The sequence below is a fragment of the Carassius auratus genome, chromosome 1 (assembly GCF_003368295.1).
Source record: "Carassius auratus strain Wakin chromosome 1, ASM336829v1, whole genome shotgun sequence".
In the NCBI taxonomy this organism is placed as follows: Eukaryota; Metazoa; Chordata; class Actinopteri; order Cypriniformes; family Cyprinidae; genus Carassius; species Carassius auratus.
The window spans coordinates 14,765,519-14,784,712 of NC_039243.1; the positions used below are offsets into that span (position 1 = coordinate 14,765,519).

General features: G+C 36.9%; 1 protein-coding gene across 1 annotated transcript; it reads left to right on the top strand.

The window, feature by feature from the left end:
• The first annotated feature begins 145 nt into the window (after window positions 1-145).
• On the top strand, window positions 146-15,678 carry LOC113109152 (deoxycytidylate deaminase-like). Its single transcript, XM_026272741.1, has 5 exons — window positions 146-181; window positions 771-860; window positions 1,598-1,733; window positions 10,064-10,160; window positions 14,851-15,678. Exons 1-5 carry the CDS (start codon window positions 146-148, stop codon window positions 14,954-14,956), a joined length of 465 nt encoding a protein of 154 aa, XP_026128526.1. The 3' UTR covers window positions 14,957-15,678.
• The last annotated feature ends 3,516 nt before the right edge of the window (window positions 15,679-19,194 follow it).

Here is a 19,194-nt window from a genome sequence, read left to right on the forward strand (position 1 = left end):
AAACAAAAAAACAAAACAGAGACATTAGGATAAAGAGTGAGTCAAGTCAGATACGTCCATTAAATGTTCACACATAAATCCCCATGCCTTTCAAAGACAGTCACTGAGATGTGTCGCAAAAGGTGTAATATCACTTTAAGCTAAAATGAAAAGCCCTGGAGGACAACCATCTGATGATAATGTCTGTCAGCGCTCAAATCACACATGTAGACAGCTGGCGCGTCAGGGATGTGAGTTTTAAGATCAGCACAAGTAAAGATGTAGTACTTCACCATGAGATAAAAGGAAACTTTCATATTAATAGAAAGCTCTTAGTCACACTTGCCTGGTAGATTTTTCAGATATGGTTAATTAGAGAGCAAGGTGCAGATATTAAGATTACCTTAAAAAAAGTTGTATTTTTTTTTTATTAAACAAAAACAAAAAATAGGGATGTAATGATTTACTCGACTCACAATATAAGATTCATGATACTGATTTCACAATTGTTTTTTTTTTCACTTCACCTCAGAGAAACATTCTTATAAAACCCCACCCAAACTGTATTGTGATTCATTTAACATCTCAACCGACTTGAATCGTCACACATTTTTATTGATTTTCAACCAGCTTTAACCATGCACTGTTACATCCTTAAGAAAAAATAAGCATTAAGCAACTATAAACTGACCAAAACTGAGAATAAAGACTAAACCATATAAACCATCATACAAGACCAGTACAGGAGCCTTCAGTGTTGGCTCTAGCCTAGTTCTAATAGATAGTAATAGAAGAGGCAGGACTACCTGGAATGGTACCTGGACTATTTCATGGCTGTTGCCTTCTTATTAGCACAGAGGAGCAAGGACTCCAGTTCTCAGGTACCTGGTACTACAATACCTCAAAGATCTCCAAACACCTTACAGCTTCTTTTGATCAAAGGACACAGTCTTCTTGTCTGTTCCATGTACTGTAAAACATATATTTTAGTTTCAGACTTCCCCTGCTGTGCAGCGACCTCCTGGCCAATATAGACACTCCCGATATTTAAGCGCAATATTGAAGTTCAGTCAAGCATGATCCTCAGTCAGTTCATGCATGCATCTGTTTTTGATTCCTAAAGGCACAGAGCCGGATTGCATATCTAGGACACAAAAGATTTTTATTGAACTGAGAATGCGGGTGCAGTCAGCCTCCTCCCCACTCACTCACACCACTGAACTTTGTTGACAGCGATCCATCGTCTCAGGAAAGTCTTTTGCTTTCCTCGTCTGCTGACCTGTGTTGCATCAGATGAATTTGATGGGTCTTGTTGTAAAATACAATAAGCCAATCATGTCAGGAGCTTGACTTAATTTTAGTCTTTTAGTATTGTTTTTTATTTCCTGCCACAAGTGTTGTGTTTTTAAAATGTATCTTGTTACAAGTCCAACTTTCAGCATTTTTGCATGTGTAAGAATGGAAGTCATTGGAAAAGTGCAGTATGACCCATAAATCATTAGACCATTTTATTTTATTTTTCTCCACATTACTAGAATAAGTACCAGACTTGTGCCTTTATGCTTTCTTCATTGTGAAAGATGTTTGGAAAATAAGCTGTAATTCAATTTCTTTTCAGGTTGGTGCCTGTATCGTGCATCAAGAGAACAAGATAGTGGGTATTGGCTATAATGGCATGCCCAATGGTTGTGACGATGACCTGCTGCCATGGTCTTTCAGTGCTGATAACAAGCTGGACACCAAATACCCCTATGGTGAGTTCTGCATTTGACCCCTGGGTTTTTGGCTTTTGAACTGCAGCAATCAGTTACCCATAATTATCAGTCCCTCTGCCTCTGTTTGACACTGGCAGGTCAGTGCACACCTACATTAAACACTCGCTGAAAAGGCTTTTTAGATTTTAGGCTCTGTCAACGCAGCACATGGTGTCTGTTAATGCAGTGTGACGAGGTGTTTGCTCTCTTGAGCACATAGCGGCAGTCATGGATTAGTTTTCACCTGCATGGGGCTGATGGGAGAGATAAAGGCGGAGCTGCTGAGTGAGGGAATGGGCAAGGTCACTTTGTGGCAGCTATTAGTGTGAGAAATGGAAATGAGCTGGAGCTGGCGTTCCTAAAGGCGGCACATGCCAACTCGGGACTTTGAATGGGTCGTACTGCCAAAGGGAAGGTGTTCAAACTTTGGAGAGGATTTATCAGTCTGGCACTTGGATGATTTTCTGAACTGTTCGTGACTTGTATTTCTCCCTTGTTTCTGTTGTAAGTGGTCAGGCTTATGTAGAATTTTTTTTTAAACAAAGCCATATAAGTTGGACTCCAAAAAGTGACCAAAATTGGTTTTGGCTTGGTTCCGCAGACATCATTCAGTTTTATCACGTTTTTTTTTTCTTTTTTTCATGTGATAGTTATGTAGAATATTTTAGTTTAATTGATATAACTTTTCTGATGTTTAGTATGTTTGAAAATAAGCCGAAAATGTATAAAACTAAGGCAGTCAGAATATTTTTGATGGGAAATGTGTTTGTATTGTACTTAGTAGTACCAACTTTCAGTGGTGTAATGATTTTCAACCATACAGAATGCTCTGCCATTTGACACAGGGATTTTAGACTTTGTGATTCCAAGTTTTTCTAATGTTTTTAAGAATTGGCATGTCTTTAAAGGTGAGGGCTAATCTGAAATGATGTGTGCATATGTGATTGTGTTCTTCAGATTCAGTGCACTTCCTTTCAAAAGTGTGTGGTTGGTAAGATTTAAATATATATATGTTCGAAAAAAGTCTACCATGCTCTGCTGCATTTATTAAATCAAAATAAATAATAAAAAGATAAAATTTGACACTTTTTTTTAAAATGACCCTTTTCTCTTTTAATATATTCTAAAGTGTAATTTATTTTTTGTGATTGCAAAGCTAAATTTTACTCTAGAATGCAATTTTTCTTTTTTTATTTCTTTTTTCATTTTGTAAGTTAATAGCTGCATGTTTGTGTTGTCCTTTAGATTAGGTAGTGATGAACTAAGAATCTTAAAAGTCAAAATCTTTGCACTTTTTTTGTTTAAAATTCCTGTGACACTTTGGTAATTTTGCCCATTTGCTTGGCAGTAAAGATTTCAAAATTTCATGCTGAGCGATGGTACATTAATTCTATAAAAAGTATTAATTTGGCACATCTGCACCAATGTGGCACAATTAAGTTAAACCGTAGAGTCTGTAGGAAGTCCTAAAGTCTTAAAGGTGCTGTAGGGAACTTTTGTAAAAAAATGTTTTTTACATATTTATTAAACCTGTCATTATGTCCTGACAGTAGAATATGAGACAGATAATCTGTGAAAAAAATCAAGCTCCTCTGGCTCCTCCCAGTGCTCCTATTGCCATTTGCAGAAACTCCATCGCTCCCGGTAAAAAATAACCAATCAAAGCTGCGGTCCGTAACTTTGTTTGTGTTCAAAATGTAGAAAAATGTATATAATAAGCGAGTACACTATGAATCCATTTTCCAAACCGTGTTTTTAGCTTGTCCTGAATCACTAGGGTACACCTATAATAAGTGTTTATATTCGGACTATTTTAGATTGCTTCTGGGGTACCGCGGCGGAGTAACCCAGTACCTTTGTGATTCTTCATAGACACAGAGAGAAGTAGCTCCAGCTACGATGTTCTTCCGCAAGATGCAAGCAGTTCTGTTTATTAACCGCTAGCGCGTCAAAAGTTCCCTACCGCAGCTTTAAGGACAATAGTTTGGATTATCTTTTTTGTGATCAAGCAATATAAGTACATTTTTGTATTACAATGTTTACAAGTGATGGATGAAAGATAAGCGTTTTTTAATACTATTAATTAAATGTATTTTAACCATTTCAACCAATTGTTTATATAGAATAGTTGTAGTTTGTTCATAAAATAGGTCATAACTAGATTTTTACATGCTCTAAAAAAATGTAAGCGTTCAGGCAGTCCAGAGTAGCTACTGCAGCAGTTGGCTAGGTTTTCAGAGTGGGACTGTTTTTTTTAATTTTATTTGTAATTTCATTTCTGATTTAGCATTTTGCTATGTGGTTGCTCAGGGGTTTTAAGTGCTTACCTGTAGTCTTACTGGTTATGTAAAAAAAGCTTATGCCCATGTGCAACAATCTCACAGCATCATAACTAGGGCTGTCACGATTATAAAATTTGTCTGACAATTAATTGTCTAAGAAATATTAGAGATTATGGCGATTAATTGACTGTTTTACTTCCACTTTCACAGACAAGGCTTAAGCCTAGTCTCAGACTAAAATGCATGTGTGGGCTGTTTTAAACCTAACCCTAACCCTAACTGAAAGTAACTTGCACTGACTGATCTTAAAATCTATCTATATCTATAAATCAATAAAAGCTACTTAAATGTCCTAATTGAACTATGGCCTAATCCTGATTTAACCTAAGCCCTGTCTGTGAACTCAGGCCTTAGGTTTTTGACCATTGTTATGAATAATTATCATACTTTTTTTCTTTCTTTTTATCATTTATGAAGTCTGTAACACAGAAAAAAGTACAAGACTTTGTACTAAACCATGAAACATTGTTAATGGCATTACTATATCAATATATATATACTTTCATTTCCATAATTTTAAATGCAAAACAGTACAGTTTGCATCTTTGCTAAATTTAAATGTTCAGGTTTTAGAGCGGCTAACTTGATTGTCATTCACAGTATGCACACTTTTATGTCTAAGTATGAGCAATAGTTATTGTGATTCATTCTTTATGAAGTTTCTGTACAGTTTTGTGCCACTAGAGGGTGCAGAAATACAAAAAAATAAAAAATAAATAAATCCTCTAACTATCCTTCCTTCCTTCCTTGATTTTTTTTGCCCTCTGAACATAATGTCTCATTCATCTTATATAAGATTAGGTTTATATGCTGCAACCAGAGAGAATGATGTTGGTTAAAGCTGTGCTGTATTTCGCTGCTGTCCATTAATAACATTAATAATCTTGCAACTGTATTTCTATAATAATTTATATAATACAGATTGTGTCAACAGCTTCACAGAGATTGACAGGAATAGCTGAATCTATTGTGGAGTTCAGATATTGTGTTATTATTTAGCTCAAGTCAGTTCAGTGTTGGTTCTCTTTAGATAGGGCCTGCGTGATGAACTGTATTTAAATCGCAGTCACGACTTCTGCTTCTCTTCATTTATAAAGCATAATCACCTGTGATATTTATCCGCTAGTTGTTTATCCTGAAAATGTTTCACTACCTTTAAATATGACAATTCAGTCATATTAAAAGTAATATACATGTATTCAATGATAAATTTGATTTAAGAGCTCAGTCCCTCCCACATTTCCACGGTTGATCGTACTGCATCATCATTATCATCATCATCATCATCATCATGTGTTTGCACTTAGCTGTGCGTGTGCCTGCTTTCAGTTAAAACACACGAGTGGTGTGTGTTTGTAAATGTGTGAACTACTTACATCTCTCTTCCATCATAACTACATGCCCTCTCTCTTTTCTCTGCCTTGAGCTGAGGCTCTGCCAAAATAAACGTGTCGTGTTTTGTGGTGTAGTGGTAATATGCCACTGCTGATGGGCCAATTCATTCTCAGTAATTAAGGCGAGCAACGTGAGTGGTTAGACAGGGCTTTTTCTGGGTGATGTTGTGGAGAGCTGACATCTGTTCAGACTCGTGCTTTGAAATCTTTTTCCTTTTTAACTGTGAACTGGTGACTGGAGCCTTTTTTGTGGTGGAGTGGAACACTGTTGACGAGCTAAGAAAGCTCAATCCAAGTTTGTTGTCAAGCAGAGATATTAATCATAGCTTCGACACATCATTCTGTGCTGAATGTATGTGCATTGATTTTTTCATTCAACACTGTGCATTTAGAAGATTAATCAGTGATGCACCAAAATTTCAGCAACTTACGAATTTGGACGAAATAGTTTTGGAGGGCCAAAATTGTTGACCAGAAACAATGATGTTCAGTTAGCATTACTCGAGTGTTTTATGTTTTTTTCTTTTTTAATCTATACTGATATAGAAATTTAAGAATAAAACAAATTATGTTGTTTTCTGTTTATGCGTGAATTTAGGAAAATATATGCACTATATTATTTATATTTTGTACTTGCTTAAATTATTTGAAGTGTGTTGAAGTTTTTATTTTCGCCACCGGTTAAATGTTTATATTTCAACAACAAACTGACAAAAGTTTTTATTTATTTTTATTTTACCTGGTGCTGATATATTTTTGCTATTACTAGTTGCATGTTTTTGTTTAGTGCTGTTATTTTATTTATTTTTAATTTCAGTCTGGATTGTCAATTCAGAAAGTCCGCTTTACCAAACACTGGATGAAGCCACCTGTTACCATTCACGGTGTAATAATATACCATATGCACTGTTCAGTTCTGATCACGGTTTTGTTCTGTTTGCAGTGTGGGTGGGGTTCATGGCATGTCACCAGCAATGCTAAAGAACACTAGATTCACTTTTAACTTTTAACTAGAAAAAGCAGTCCCATTCAATCCCAATCACTCAAACTTTTTGTGAAATTCCATCTCACAGAAAGTTTAAAAATGACTGATCTGCTCTGATAATCTGTTTGGATTCATCCCACATGCTATATTGCTATTTTGCGGTAATTTCCCACTTTATAGTCGCAAAACCTGTGGGAAGGAGTAGAATTACGCACAATGCTCGCAATCCCGCAGTGAAATTCAGACCCTGATTATATTGTACAAATCAAGCACAGGTGAACTTGAACTGTTACATAGTCAGAGTGTGTCCTTCTGTGGATGTGCTGTTTGTAATAACATGCTGAAAACGTCAGCTAAACCCTAAGAGTTCACAAATTTTTTTACAATATTGCTCTAATTATAATGTTATGTTGACAGTCTAAATCATAGCTATTAATGTTCTGCATTTCTGTTTTGAGCTGCGTGTGCTCAAGAACACCAGTACAATGAAGTACTTTGATAGGGGGTTTTTAATCAACGAGATTTAACTCCTTAGAATTATCTCATATAGGATACACTTCGTTATCTATGCTATGTAATCCTAATTTACGATTTATATCTGCACAAAATGACCCGAATGCACAAGTGAACGTGTTTGTGCTGCTCTGAATATGTAACTTAACTCCTGTTGTGGACACGCTCTCCATGCAACAATGAGCAGAAACACTGCAATTAAACTCTAAAAACATTTTATTCTCATTACAATGTTATGTCTACTCTGTTGTTTGTGCTTTTCACGCTAAAGAGATAATCTCCGAAGTAGTCCTACAATGAAGCACTTTACTGCAGATTTACTTTAACTCAACCAAATGCATATGAGATATATTATCTATGCACAATAACATAGATAATCTTTTAGATAGTCTTTCCATAAGAACATTTCTCAAACATGGCATATTCACTTTGAATTTCATTACACCACCATTTATTCCCTTCCATCTTTGCACTTCACGCACATCAGGATCAGCATTTCTGCTCCGATAGTTGAGCCTTCGAGTCAGCGCTGATGTGGCTGCAGATGAAATGACAGATAAGACAGGTGGAAACCGAGGTTCTCTATTGTCACCATTCCAAACTGAGAAGCCTGCAGTGGGCATCACTTTCAACAGCCATCTTCTTTGTGATCATTCTCGGCTGGTTGGATACAGCCTACATGGTGACAGGTTGTCTTCCTCTTATTTTTCCTTCTCCAAAGCCTGCTCTGTTGTTATTTTCAATCTCCTCTTATCTGTTGAACTCTCTCAACACCCCCATTCCTAGTCTCTCTCCTCCCCTCCAAGTCTTTTTGTCCTCATCTTCTCTTTCTCTCTTTCTTTGGTTTGCTTTTCCTGATCCCCCTCCATGTACTCTTGTGGCAAAGCCTACTGAAGCTGTGTGCTGAAGATAGCACGACACACGCTCCGATGCTGTCTGATCTTCAGGATGCTTGGCCTTGCCCTGGCCCATCTCTCAGCGGGGTGTCAGCCTCCTCTCAATGTTCCAGCATCATTAAGGAACACACACAGCACTTTCTCTCTCTCTTTCGTCTCCTTGCACTCTATAGGATGCAACAAAATGAAGCTAAAAATGAATATCAGACCTCATTAAAAAACGCCCTCTGATGATGGCAATCAGATGGAGCTGAACAAAGCCTGTGTTTAATGTTTGAATGCTGAGTTTAAAAGAATTGAGTCAGGGGTGTCATCACTGTTTGTTCATTTTGAAGGTGTTATGGCCGTGTTTGTATACTAGAAGTTGTAAAGCCCCACAAAATGAGGAAACAGAAAAGCCTCTGCATGGAAAAAACATGAGGATAAAGGGGAATATTAGTAGACTTGGAATGCGAATCCACATTGATTCTCTTATAAAAGCAACCAGGCTGTATTTTGTTTATTTGAGCATGGTAAATCTTTTGATATTGCTAGTCTGTACTTCTCTAACAGAAAACTGTAGCATAATTTAATTATAACCTGAGGGATTTATTAGAATGAAGGTTTTTCCAGTAATTTGGTGGCATCGGTATGCATTTTTATTTTGTGCCAGAGACACTGCTTTTATTTGCCTTAATAGTATTTTTACTTAAATGTGTGCCGTGTCGGTCATTTGACAACTCTTCTCGTAAATAATTGAAAGTTTTTCCACTGCACTTTCTCCAGTATTTTTTTATTAGTAAATGAGATTAGAAAGTGAAGACCCCAGATATTACCTCCCCCCACTCCTCCTCTGTATCTAATTCTGTAGCTTTTCCTCCAGTGAGAAAGTGTTTCTGCTCTTTTTGAATGCCGTTCAAATGTGTCCATATTTCAGTCTCACAGAATGAAATGACACCAAATCATTTTCACTATCCCTGGCTCCCATGTTGATGTCCCCCTGCACTTTGGCTCCACTGTGCCGGCGACATCAGTTTCTGAAGCACTGCTTTAGTGCCTCTCCTTTCTCTGAGGAATTAAAGGGTTCAGTTCCCAAGCAGCTGGCATCTTGTCACTTCCTATGACTGTTTTTGGAGGGACTGGACTGTCGCCTCATCTCCAGAGAGCATTCTGGGAACGTAGCATCTCCAGAGTTCTGCTCCACCTTCCATCAGAGCCTTCCCTTCTGTTGGACAGCTTGTCGTCTTGGAAGTGTTTTGAGCAGCTCCGATGCTTATTCTCATGTTCTTTTCATGAAAAGACGTGTTTACATGGAAACTACTGCAATTTCTTCTGACATCTTTTTTTAGTTAGAACATAATATATATATATATATATATATATATGGCTGAATGTCACTTCACTTCACTTCACTTCACTTCACTTCATATATATAATGGACATGACTTGAGTGTTTGCTTGGATGTACAAAGTCTTTTTTTCCCCTGCTGCACCATAAAATGTCACCAACAAAATGGTTTTAAGATGGCGTAGCCAAGCTGCTCCATGGTAATTTCATCTGTTCCCTCTCAAAAATTGTTCAAGTAATACCATGGAGAGGCCCCATGCATGTAATGACAGCCTTTAATGCCAGGTGGAATTCACTCAGTGCAAGTCATTTTGCCTTCGATCAGAGCACTTCTCTCCTCCTGTGCAAATAAAAGTGCATGATGGAGACAGTGTGTATTTTGGGGGGTTGGTGTGGTTTTTCTCTGGTATATTCATGTGCAATTGCATCAACTGTTGACAATGTTGGACTTCTCTTTTCACCTCTGAAAGCATTAAGGGCGAGAGGGGAGTCTAAGTGGTTTCACCATATTCCATTCATTTCTCTGTAAAGCTTGGCTAACGGGGCCCTTTATAGAATCGCATCATGTGGGCTGCTTGTGAGTAGTCAGTAGGATGTGTGGGGGTGCAGCCAAATGCACTACTTGTTTTAAAGACACCAGCAGGGCAGATTTTGTCTCAGTTGGGATTGGTTGATATTGGCTTGAGCCTGCAGCGACAAGTTATCGACTTCCCTTCTTTCTCCCCGAGCACAAACTCTTGTTCATTCCTAACAGGTTATTTTGGGTCTCTGTTCTCCTTGGGCCTATTTGTTTAAATTTCTCACTCTGTTTGTTTGTGTGTGTGCAAGTGTGCTTTTGTCTGACCCACTCTATCCCCTATTTTTGCCTTACAGGTATAAAGGATGTGATCTATTTGTCAGACAAATACCATGGCACTCCAGAAATGACTGCCTCCAGACGGCTGCTTAACTTGGCGGGCATCACGTACAAGTGAGTCTCTCGAGTTTGACCTTAGTAAGGGGTTGGTGTGTGGCTTGGATATTAAGTTGCTTCATTTGCATTATTGTCAGTTCTTACTGACCCGAATGATTGTACAATCAAGGCTGTTACAGAGCCCGACCCTCAGATGTGTGGGTGTATGTGTGACCTAAAACCTCAAAAAGCTTCTGTAAGCCTTCAGAATAAGATGCTTGGGGAAGAATGAGTAAGCACTGTGTAAAAGTCTGTATATGCCTCATACTCCATAGGAAATTACAGGTGCAGCTCTTTATATTTTGTAATTTAATAAAAAAAAAGCAAACTTTCTTACATTCTAGTGTCATTGCACACAAACGGAAATATTTCAAGAGATTTTTTTTGTTTTAAATCTGATGGTTAGGACTTACAACTTAGGGAAAAAAAAACAGTATCTCAAAAAAATTTGAATATTCCATTTTGAGCTTGATTAGTTTGATTAATTTTGAGTATAAATACTGTGTACCCCTTGGGATAGTTTAGAACATGCAACCACAATTATGGGAAAGACTACTGACTTGAAGACCAGAAGATGATCATTGAAACCCTCCACAAGGAGGGTAAGCCACGGAAGGTCATTGCTGAAAGAGCTGGCTGTTCACAGAGTGCTGTATAAAAATATATTCATAGAAAGTTGACTGGAAGGAAAAAGTGTGGAAAAGGTGCACAAGCAACAGGGATGACCACAGCCTTGGGAAGATTGTCAGGAAAAGCCGATTCAAGAACTTGGGAGAGCTCCACAAGGAGTGGACTGAGGCTCCTATTTTTATATTTTATTATTTCTGTAGTATTTCTGACAACGTGTTAAATTATTTAAAGGGGTCATGAACTGAGAAATCAAAATTACCTTGATGTTTTGACTTAAAAGAGGTCATTGTACTATATAAACATCCTGTAAGTTTCAAAACTCAAAACTTTCTCGTTAGTCTAAAAACAGCTTGTATTGAAGCCAGTCTGCTAAAACGTTCTGGAATGCCACTTTATGACGTAATGGTGTGGTTAAACCCCACCTCCGCAGAAGAAGATCAATGTCTGCTTCTGTATCACTGCCTTTTTAGCCCCGCCCACCGATTTCACACATGGTGGCTAAACAACGAGAGAGGCAAACGCAGATCTACACAGAAACCAAACGATAAAGATGGCTTTCTCATATCATAAAATAAGATTTCGGTCATATTGACCACCCCGTTTCGTGTTAGGTGTCAGCATAAAGTCCAAGAGCACTGGGACTAAAACAGCAAAATATAAACGCAAACATTTAACAGCTTTAGACACATATAATGTGAATGAAAAAGTCATTCACTTTTTTTTCTAATGAGATACAGGGTTAACTGAAAACTTAACTGAACTCTCTGTGGGGTTTGCAGTCTAAACACGGTCCTCTTTATGTTAGAGAGAGCCAGCGGGAACCACAGCAAGAGCAGACAGGATGGAAATCTCATCTCCTCAGTTGTAGGTACACACTATGTATAGATGCACGGTAAATATACTCTGAAGCCTTTCATCAGAGTCAGATCAAACAGGACTAGGGGGACATGAGCCTGAGGAGACAAAAGAAGTAGATCCGCCTGAAGATGAAAATCAGGAAATCCTTGAAGATACTTTCATGCCTCTTGCCTGTCTTTGAGGGTAGCGGGGTTAATTCCCCTGCTGCCACTTTTTGAAGGTTGTTCTCCAATACTTCCAGCATTACTGTGAATTTGACCTGCTGGATTTCTGTATTTCCATGGCTTTAGCTTCCAAATTATAGCATATATACAGTATTGTCTAGCTTGCATAATCATAATCTTTCTATTTTCTTATTTATTTTTAAATGTGCACAGTTTTGACCAGTGGAAAAAGGTTTCAGTAGGCTACCTATGTGGTGCATGTCCAACAAAAGATTTAGGGCCCTATTTTAACAATAATGTACGCACAAAATTTATGTTTTGCAAAAGAAAATAGTTTTGCAAACGAAAATTAAAGTATTGAGGAAAATAAATTTGCTTTTTGCAAACAAAAATTAAGAATTGCAAAACATAAATGAAACAGAGCGAAAGCAATGATTTTGCAATACATAGTTTCCATGGTCATATCTATTAATTTATCTGCGACGCTGCTTTTATTTTGTGTGTCAGTCTAGTTTGAGCTTGCGATACCATTTTTCCTTTGCGCTTCACTTTTCTGCACGTCTATCTTTGTGGCACTGTTTTGACGTGGGGGCGGAGTCAAGGGACGTCCTCCCACAAGTTAAGAGATTTTAAACAAACACTTGCAGTTAACCAAATGAAACAATACACATTTTAATGCTATAAAAGTGTGCACATCAAGAGAAATAAACAGCATATGTTCATGTTAACAACTTCTTTAACTTGAGCCAACGCTGCTAATACACATACATTTGTTAATAAAGTAAATAAAACGAAAACATGAATGTTTTAATGCTATTTAATAAAAAGAAATGATCCACTCGAAAGTCTCTTCTCATCATGACAGGACCTGGATCAGTGAGCTGCGGCTCGGGGCGATGAGGTCACTTCCAGGGAGGCATGTTGTTCATGCCCCCGTCCCTTGACTCTGCCCCCACGTCAAAACAGTGCCACAAAGATAGACGCACAGAAAAGTGAAGCGCAAAGGAAAAATGGTATCGCAAGCTCAAACTAGACTGACACGAAAAATAAAAGCAGTGTTGCATATAAATTAATAGATATGACCATGGAAAATATGTATTGCAAAATCATTGCTTTCGCACGGTTTCATTTATGGGTAACACTTTAGAATAAGGTTCCATTAGTTAATGTTAGTTAATGTATTAATTAACATGAACAAACAATGAATAATACATTTATTACTGTATTTATTCATCTTCGTTAATGTTAGTTAATGAAAATACAGTTATTCATTGTTAGTTCATGGTAATTCACAGTGCATTAACTAATGTTAACAAGCACAACTTTTGATTTAAATAATGCATTAGTAAATGTTGAAATTAACATGAACTAAGACTTATAAATGCTGTAGAAGGATTGTTCTTGCTTAGTTCATGTTAACGAAAGTAGTTAACTAACATTAACTAATGGAACCTTATTCTAAAGTGTTACCCATTTATGTTTTGCAATTCTTAATTTTTGTTTGCCAAAAGCTCATTTATTTTCCTCAATTCTTTAATTTTCTTTTGCAAAACTTTATTTTCATTATGCAAAATGTACATTTTTTTGCGTATATATACGGCGTTAAATTGACTCCATATTCGTGCACCTGGGCACATTTTTGGGTTGTCCCTATTCTCTTAATAAGTAATGGGCATAACGTTCAGTAAACCAACCAGAGTGACATCTCCCATTCTCCCATTCCCTTTAAGATCGAGATGCGCTTGCGCCAGGGCAGATTGCTATTTAAATGGCGGAATTTGTTGGCGGAAAAACTGAACACTTCTCAAGCGAAGAAACCGATCTACGGGAAAGGCAGACAATTTCATTCATCATTATAAGTAGTAATAGGCTGAATTGCAAATAGCCTAATTCTAATACATGCAATGACTATCCATCATTACATTTTTATATTTATGTAGGCTACACAATATTTTATATTTATGTAGCCTACGCTCTTTAAATAACAAAAAAATATATATATTGTGCCATTGACTTTAGACTTCAGACCAGGTTTGAGTTGGTCTATGGCGCAGTCTATTTTCAGCTCCTTTAAACAGCAATGCGCCAGCAATGCACCTGAATACACCTTTTTTTTTTTTTAGACCAGCACGCCCATGGGCGCACAAATGGGCGCAAAAGCAATTGCTAATTAAACGACATGCTGGACTGAAACTAGCAAACACAATTGCACTGTGCCTTGCGTCACATTGTGGCAGGTTTTGGCCCTTAGACTTCAATTTGACTCTAACAGGGAACTGCTGTAGTAGACTGCTTTCAGTTTTTTTTTTTTTATGTTATATGAAGAGGGAATGAAGGATGGACAGAGGTTTTATTGAAACCTCACCATTGCTGTGCAGAATTCTGCATTCTGAATGAGATCGATTTGCTCACATTCACTGAAGCCGGCTTTGCATTAAGGAAGATTGGGAAGCGAGAGACAAACTTTGTGGTTGTTCGCAGACAAAGTCTTTGAACAATTGCTGTCAGTAGAGATTTTATTTGCATAGCTTCTGTTGTTAGAGGTTTGATGATGAGGAATAGATTTTTGCTACATCCAGCACATCTCACGCTGAGAGGGAGAAATTAATAAAGAAAATGAAGAGTAAAAAGAGTGGGCTAGAAGATGAATCAAGAAGAAGGAAAAAATAAAAGGAGCAGGTTTGTGGAGCAGTCACTGAAGACCGGGCTATGAGTGGGAAAATGGGGTTTACCACCTGCTGGTTTGGTTATTCTTGGCAGTGTATTTTCTCATGAGATGTTGGGGCACTTGTTCCTGCTGGGATTGCCTTATGGAGGGGTTACTGCTTGTGTTCTCTCTTGAGGTCTAGTGTGTTATTAGTTTCCTCCACTCCAGAATGCTGAGGTGAATTACTAGTGTGACAACTTGGACAATGAGGACACAAACTTTCTCTCACTTTTATCAAGGTATTTTAAAAGGAGGGCTCAGATTTGACTAGAGTGACAAAACTACTTTTGTTTTATTTGGTCATGCTTCATTAATATAGTTTTCTTCTGTTCTTATTTCTGTCCTACAGGCACAGAATTGTCATTTATTTTAATTCAATCAACTATTCCGGATTGGAAACTTCCAGTGGTTTGGGAGGCATACAGTCATCACAGACTGAGGAATTTGGAGCATGACACTAAATATTCATAAAATTCACTTTTTTCTTGCTTATGTATTGTTGAAGGTCATTATGGGTTTGACAGTGATGACTAAATACATGCAGTTCACAGTTTCTTTTGTTTTAACCCTTGTTTCTCCAAATCTTTAAACTTTTAGGAATTAACTATTGTCAATGTTTTAAGTGTTTTAATTTTTTGTTAGTATGTATTTTTCTCTCATGCACAAGATAATTTTTTTTTCAGTTTACATGCAAAATAGCAGCCAGTTTGTGACCTTGGCTGATGTGGCTTTTTAAATTGATTCTCTTAGAGTTTCAGTATTTATGATGAGTGGGTTGACAATGAGGACTTTAAAATCAAGCTGGATGCCAACATTAACCAAATCAAATGTGGTGTTTACCTTTTATTTGAACCTTTCTGTATTCTCTATGACAAGGCTGATTAGATTTTGATGTTCATTTCACAAATACTAAAACTGTAAGTTATCCCTCTGTTTTCAACCATTAACCACTAATGTCTGTTTTGCTCATTTGCTTCTAAGCTTTTGTACTTCAGCAGATAAACCTCATATTCCTTCATATTCAAATATGAGCAAAACCCAGGCAGCTTAACGCTCTTCTGTGCCAGCCGAGCCACAAGGATGCACTGTTTTCTTTCAAATCAAAGCAAAAATAAACGTAGAAAACACATCCTTGTGGTGGCTGACACATAAGAGCGTAAGCTGCTCATATTCTCCAGAATGGTGCTACGGTGATGCGAAGAGACACAGAGGAGACTTATTATTGAATAAAAATCGTTTTTTTTTTTTTATGTACAAAAAGCATTCTCGTCGCTTCATAACATTACAGTTGAACCACTGATGGCAGATGGACTATTCTGACGATGCTTTTCATACTTTTCTGGACCTTAACAGTGTCATTTACTTGGCAGGCAATGGGACAGTCACAATCCTCTTGCTTTTCACCCAAAATATCTTAAATTTTGTTCCAAAGACGAACAAAACTTTTACAGGTTTAAAATGACATGGGGATAAGTGATTAATGGCAAAATTTTCATTTTGGGGTGGAGTATCTCTTAAAAGAAAAGAAGCTGATTAGATCACGTTATATACAGTAACAATGCCTGTATGAATTGCACATTCACTCATGTTTGTGTTCAACTATGTTGCCTATGCAGACATCACTGGCTGCCATTACTAAAGTCATTCAGACTAGTGTCTTAATGTCACCATGAACCAAAGCAGTAAATGGTTTGACAAAATTAGGGAAATTACTCCAGTTGTTCACAGGCAACTGAGATTTGAGAACCTTTCAATGATTTTAATGTCAAACAGTAGAGGATTTAAAAAGCCATATCTTAATTTCTTTTCCCAGTAACCATAAAGTCATTCTCTTCAAAGATGCCTTTCAGCTCTTGAAGTGGTCCTTGTTTCAAGTGTCATTACGTATGCTGGTTGTGCATGTTTTATGAAAATAAGAACTAATTTCGTTTCAAATATGTATTTTCAGAGTTCATTCATTAATAAGTGTTCTGTGAAATATACCACATGCTATGTGAAGTTTCTTGTGATATTTGTTTTTAAGATTTTCCTGTTCACTCTTGTCTTATGACATAAGGCATTCAAAGAAACTGACAGAAAATATTTGAAAAATAAAATGGCTCATTGTCACAGTGAAATGTCACTGGTCCCAATTCAATTGCACTATTACAAAAATAGCAACTTGGACATTTTGCTACATTTAAAAATATATTTTTTTAATTATTGCCATTGATTGTTACATGACAAATCTTTAACATGTAATCTTTCCATTTCAGAAAATGTTATTTGTAGTGGAAAAGGGTCCTTAAGATTGTTAATGTTCTCCACCAGAAAATAATAATAATAATAATTTTAAGCACTGTTCACTGAAAGGTTCTTTGGTTCTTGAAAATGGATCTTTAGCATTGCTGTGAAAGCCCATTTTGGAATGAACCGAGAGAGAGCAGAAGAAAGTTGTACATGTCTGCAATGTCATGATTTTGGTGAACTATACCTTTAACCTCTTGCAATTAATAGTTTGACTTCAGATGTAATTTTAGCTTTGATGTAATTGTAGATTTTAAAACCTTGATGTAGATCATTTGTTTGTTGCTGTTCTATAACTTTGCACTTTTTTAGGGTAGATGTTTTCTTTGATTTTTTTGCATGACGGTTTTCTCTGATGACTTGATGATTTGGGTGATGGTTCTGGAAGTGCTGCTAAAAATAATTCTTATAATGGTCTTTTGCAGGAAAGGAAAGAGTTATGTGTATAACAGCAAAGGGGGTTATAAAATGTCAACAACAACAACAAAAAAAGTTTACAGCAAGCAGATGAAACCCTGCTCATGTGTCAGATGGTGTAGCTGATGGAGTCTGTTTGAGAACCAAGTGCAATCATTCTCTGGAACACCGCGTACTGACAGCCAGCCCGTACCCTCTAAGAGAAGACAGACCAAAGCACAACGACCCTCATCAGAGGTGAGATACTGGTGCCTGGAGAAATAACAGGTGAAATGCACATTAAATTGGTCACATAATTGTAACAATGCAGATTGTGGGAAAATTTGTCACACTTTAAATGTACATTTGGATAGTCACCAACATCAGTGTGTTAGTTAGACTTTCACTGACATTGACTGAGAGCTGACAAAATGATGGAGAAGATATATCTGCATAGAAACACCATAAGGATGACACATTGGAGTATGCAGAGCTCAAAAGAGAATTAAATATACTGCTGTTTACAAAAAGCAGACATCGCAATAACAAAAAGGTTGCAAAACAATTAAATATAATAACTAAAAGAACAAACAAACAACAAGAACAACAACAACAAAAAACGTTTTTGATGAAAACCATCTATTTTTATACCTATCATAACCTAATTTAGTACACACTGAAGATACTTTAAAGCTCTTTCATTCTAGCAATGACCTGTGATAGTCTCAAATCTTTCCAAAAATATTTCACGGAATTCAGATGGGTGTTTTGAGCAGTTAAAAGACATGCACCTTTCTGCTAATGTCATGAGCTAAACAACCTACTTTAGGAACAAAATGGGTGTAAAAAAGCCACACTTTTTCTGTACAGTGTTTCTTCTGTACTTTGCTCTTTTTAATCAATGCTTGTGCTGTTTAGACATTTAAATTGATGCACAAAGTGACAGGTCTTGGAATATGTGTAGAGATAAATATGGTGGCAGATAGAGGCATGTTGACAGACAGTAAGATCTATATCAATGTAGTATATGGTGCGTGAAGGACTAAGCACAATGAACCTGTCAGTTTAAACCAACTACTAATCCCCTTGTATTATCAACACCTTTGTCATCCAAATCAGAGGGAAATCTCTTTCTAGGAGCAAGTAAGGGGCCAATCGTATTCATTATTTATCAGAAACACTACTTAACATCCATAGAAACTTTCCATTTCAAAAAGGTTATTTATAGTGGAAGAAGGTTATTCAGATAATTAAAATCTTCTTTACACTAAAAAACAAGAAAAAAGAGGTTCTTTTAAGAACTGGTCTCTGAAAGGTTCTTTGGAGAACCAAAAATATTTTCTTTGGTGGCATTGTTATAGAAACCCCCTTATGAAACCTTTATTTTTATGGTGGGTGCCACAATTTAGAATTTAAATGATATTTAGGATTGAACAATTATTAGCATTTTTGTTTGTTAATTTCTTCGGCATCAGCCTTTCATGCATGCGCATGATTGTATATGTATATATAAACATAAGCAGTTTATTTCTGTTATTTTCTCTCTCAGTAAAGTACATCTGTCCTTATGTTACTGCTTGCTGACCTCAATAGCTTGTTTCCTTTAAGCTTCATTCTCAGGAAACAAGGTTTGACGCTTTGAAAAACAAAAGTCCTTCATGCCAGTAAAAAGGCTGTTTAGTGTGAAGGCAAAATTTTTCAGACCAGAGAGATGCAATCTGTCCAATATGGTGTTTGGCAAATCATGCTCAGCAAGTGGAACAACGATGACAGGGGATGTGAGTGTTGAATAAACCGAAAATAATTCAATGTGAGCAAAATCATACCTTTTATGTTCTAGGATTTATTACATTATCCCACTCTGACAGCTACGTCTTATGTTTCAATATTTCAAGTAACAAGTGAGCATTTGAAAGCAAATAAATACCTAAGGACAAATAATAATCACAGAGAAGAAACGGAGCATCAGGGGTGCCCCTGGTGCTTTGTCTGATTGAGCACAGGTTTAAAG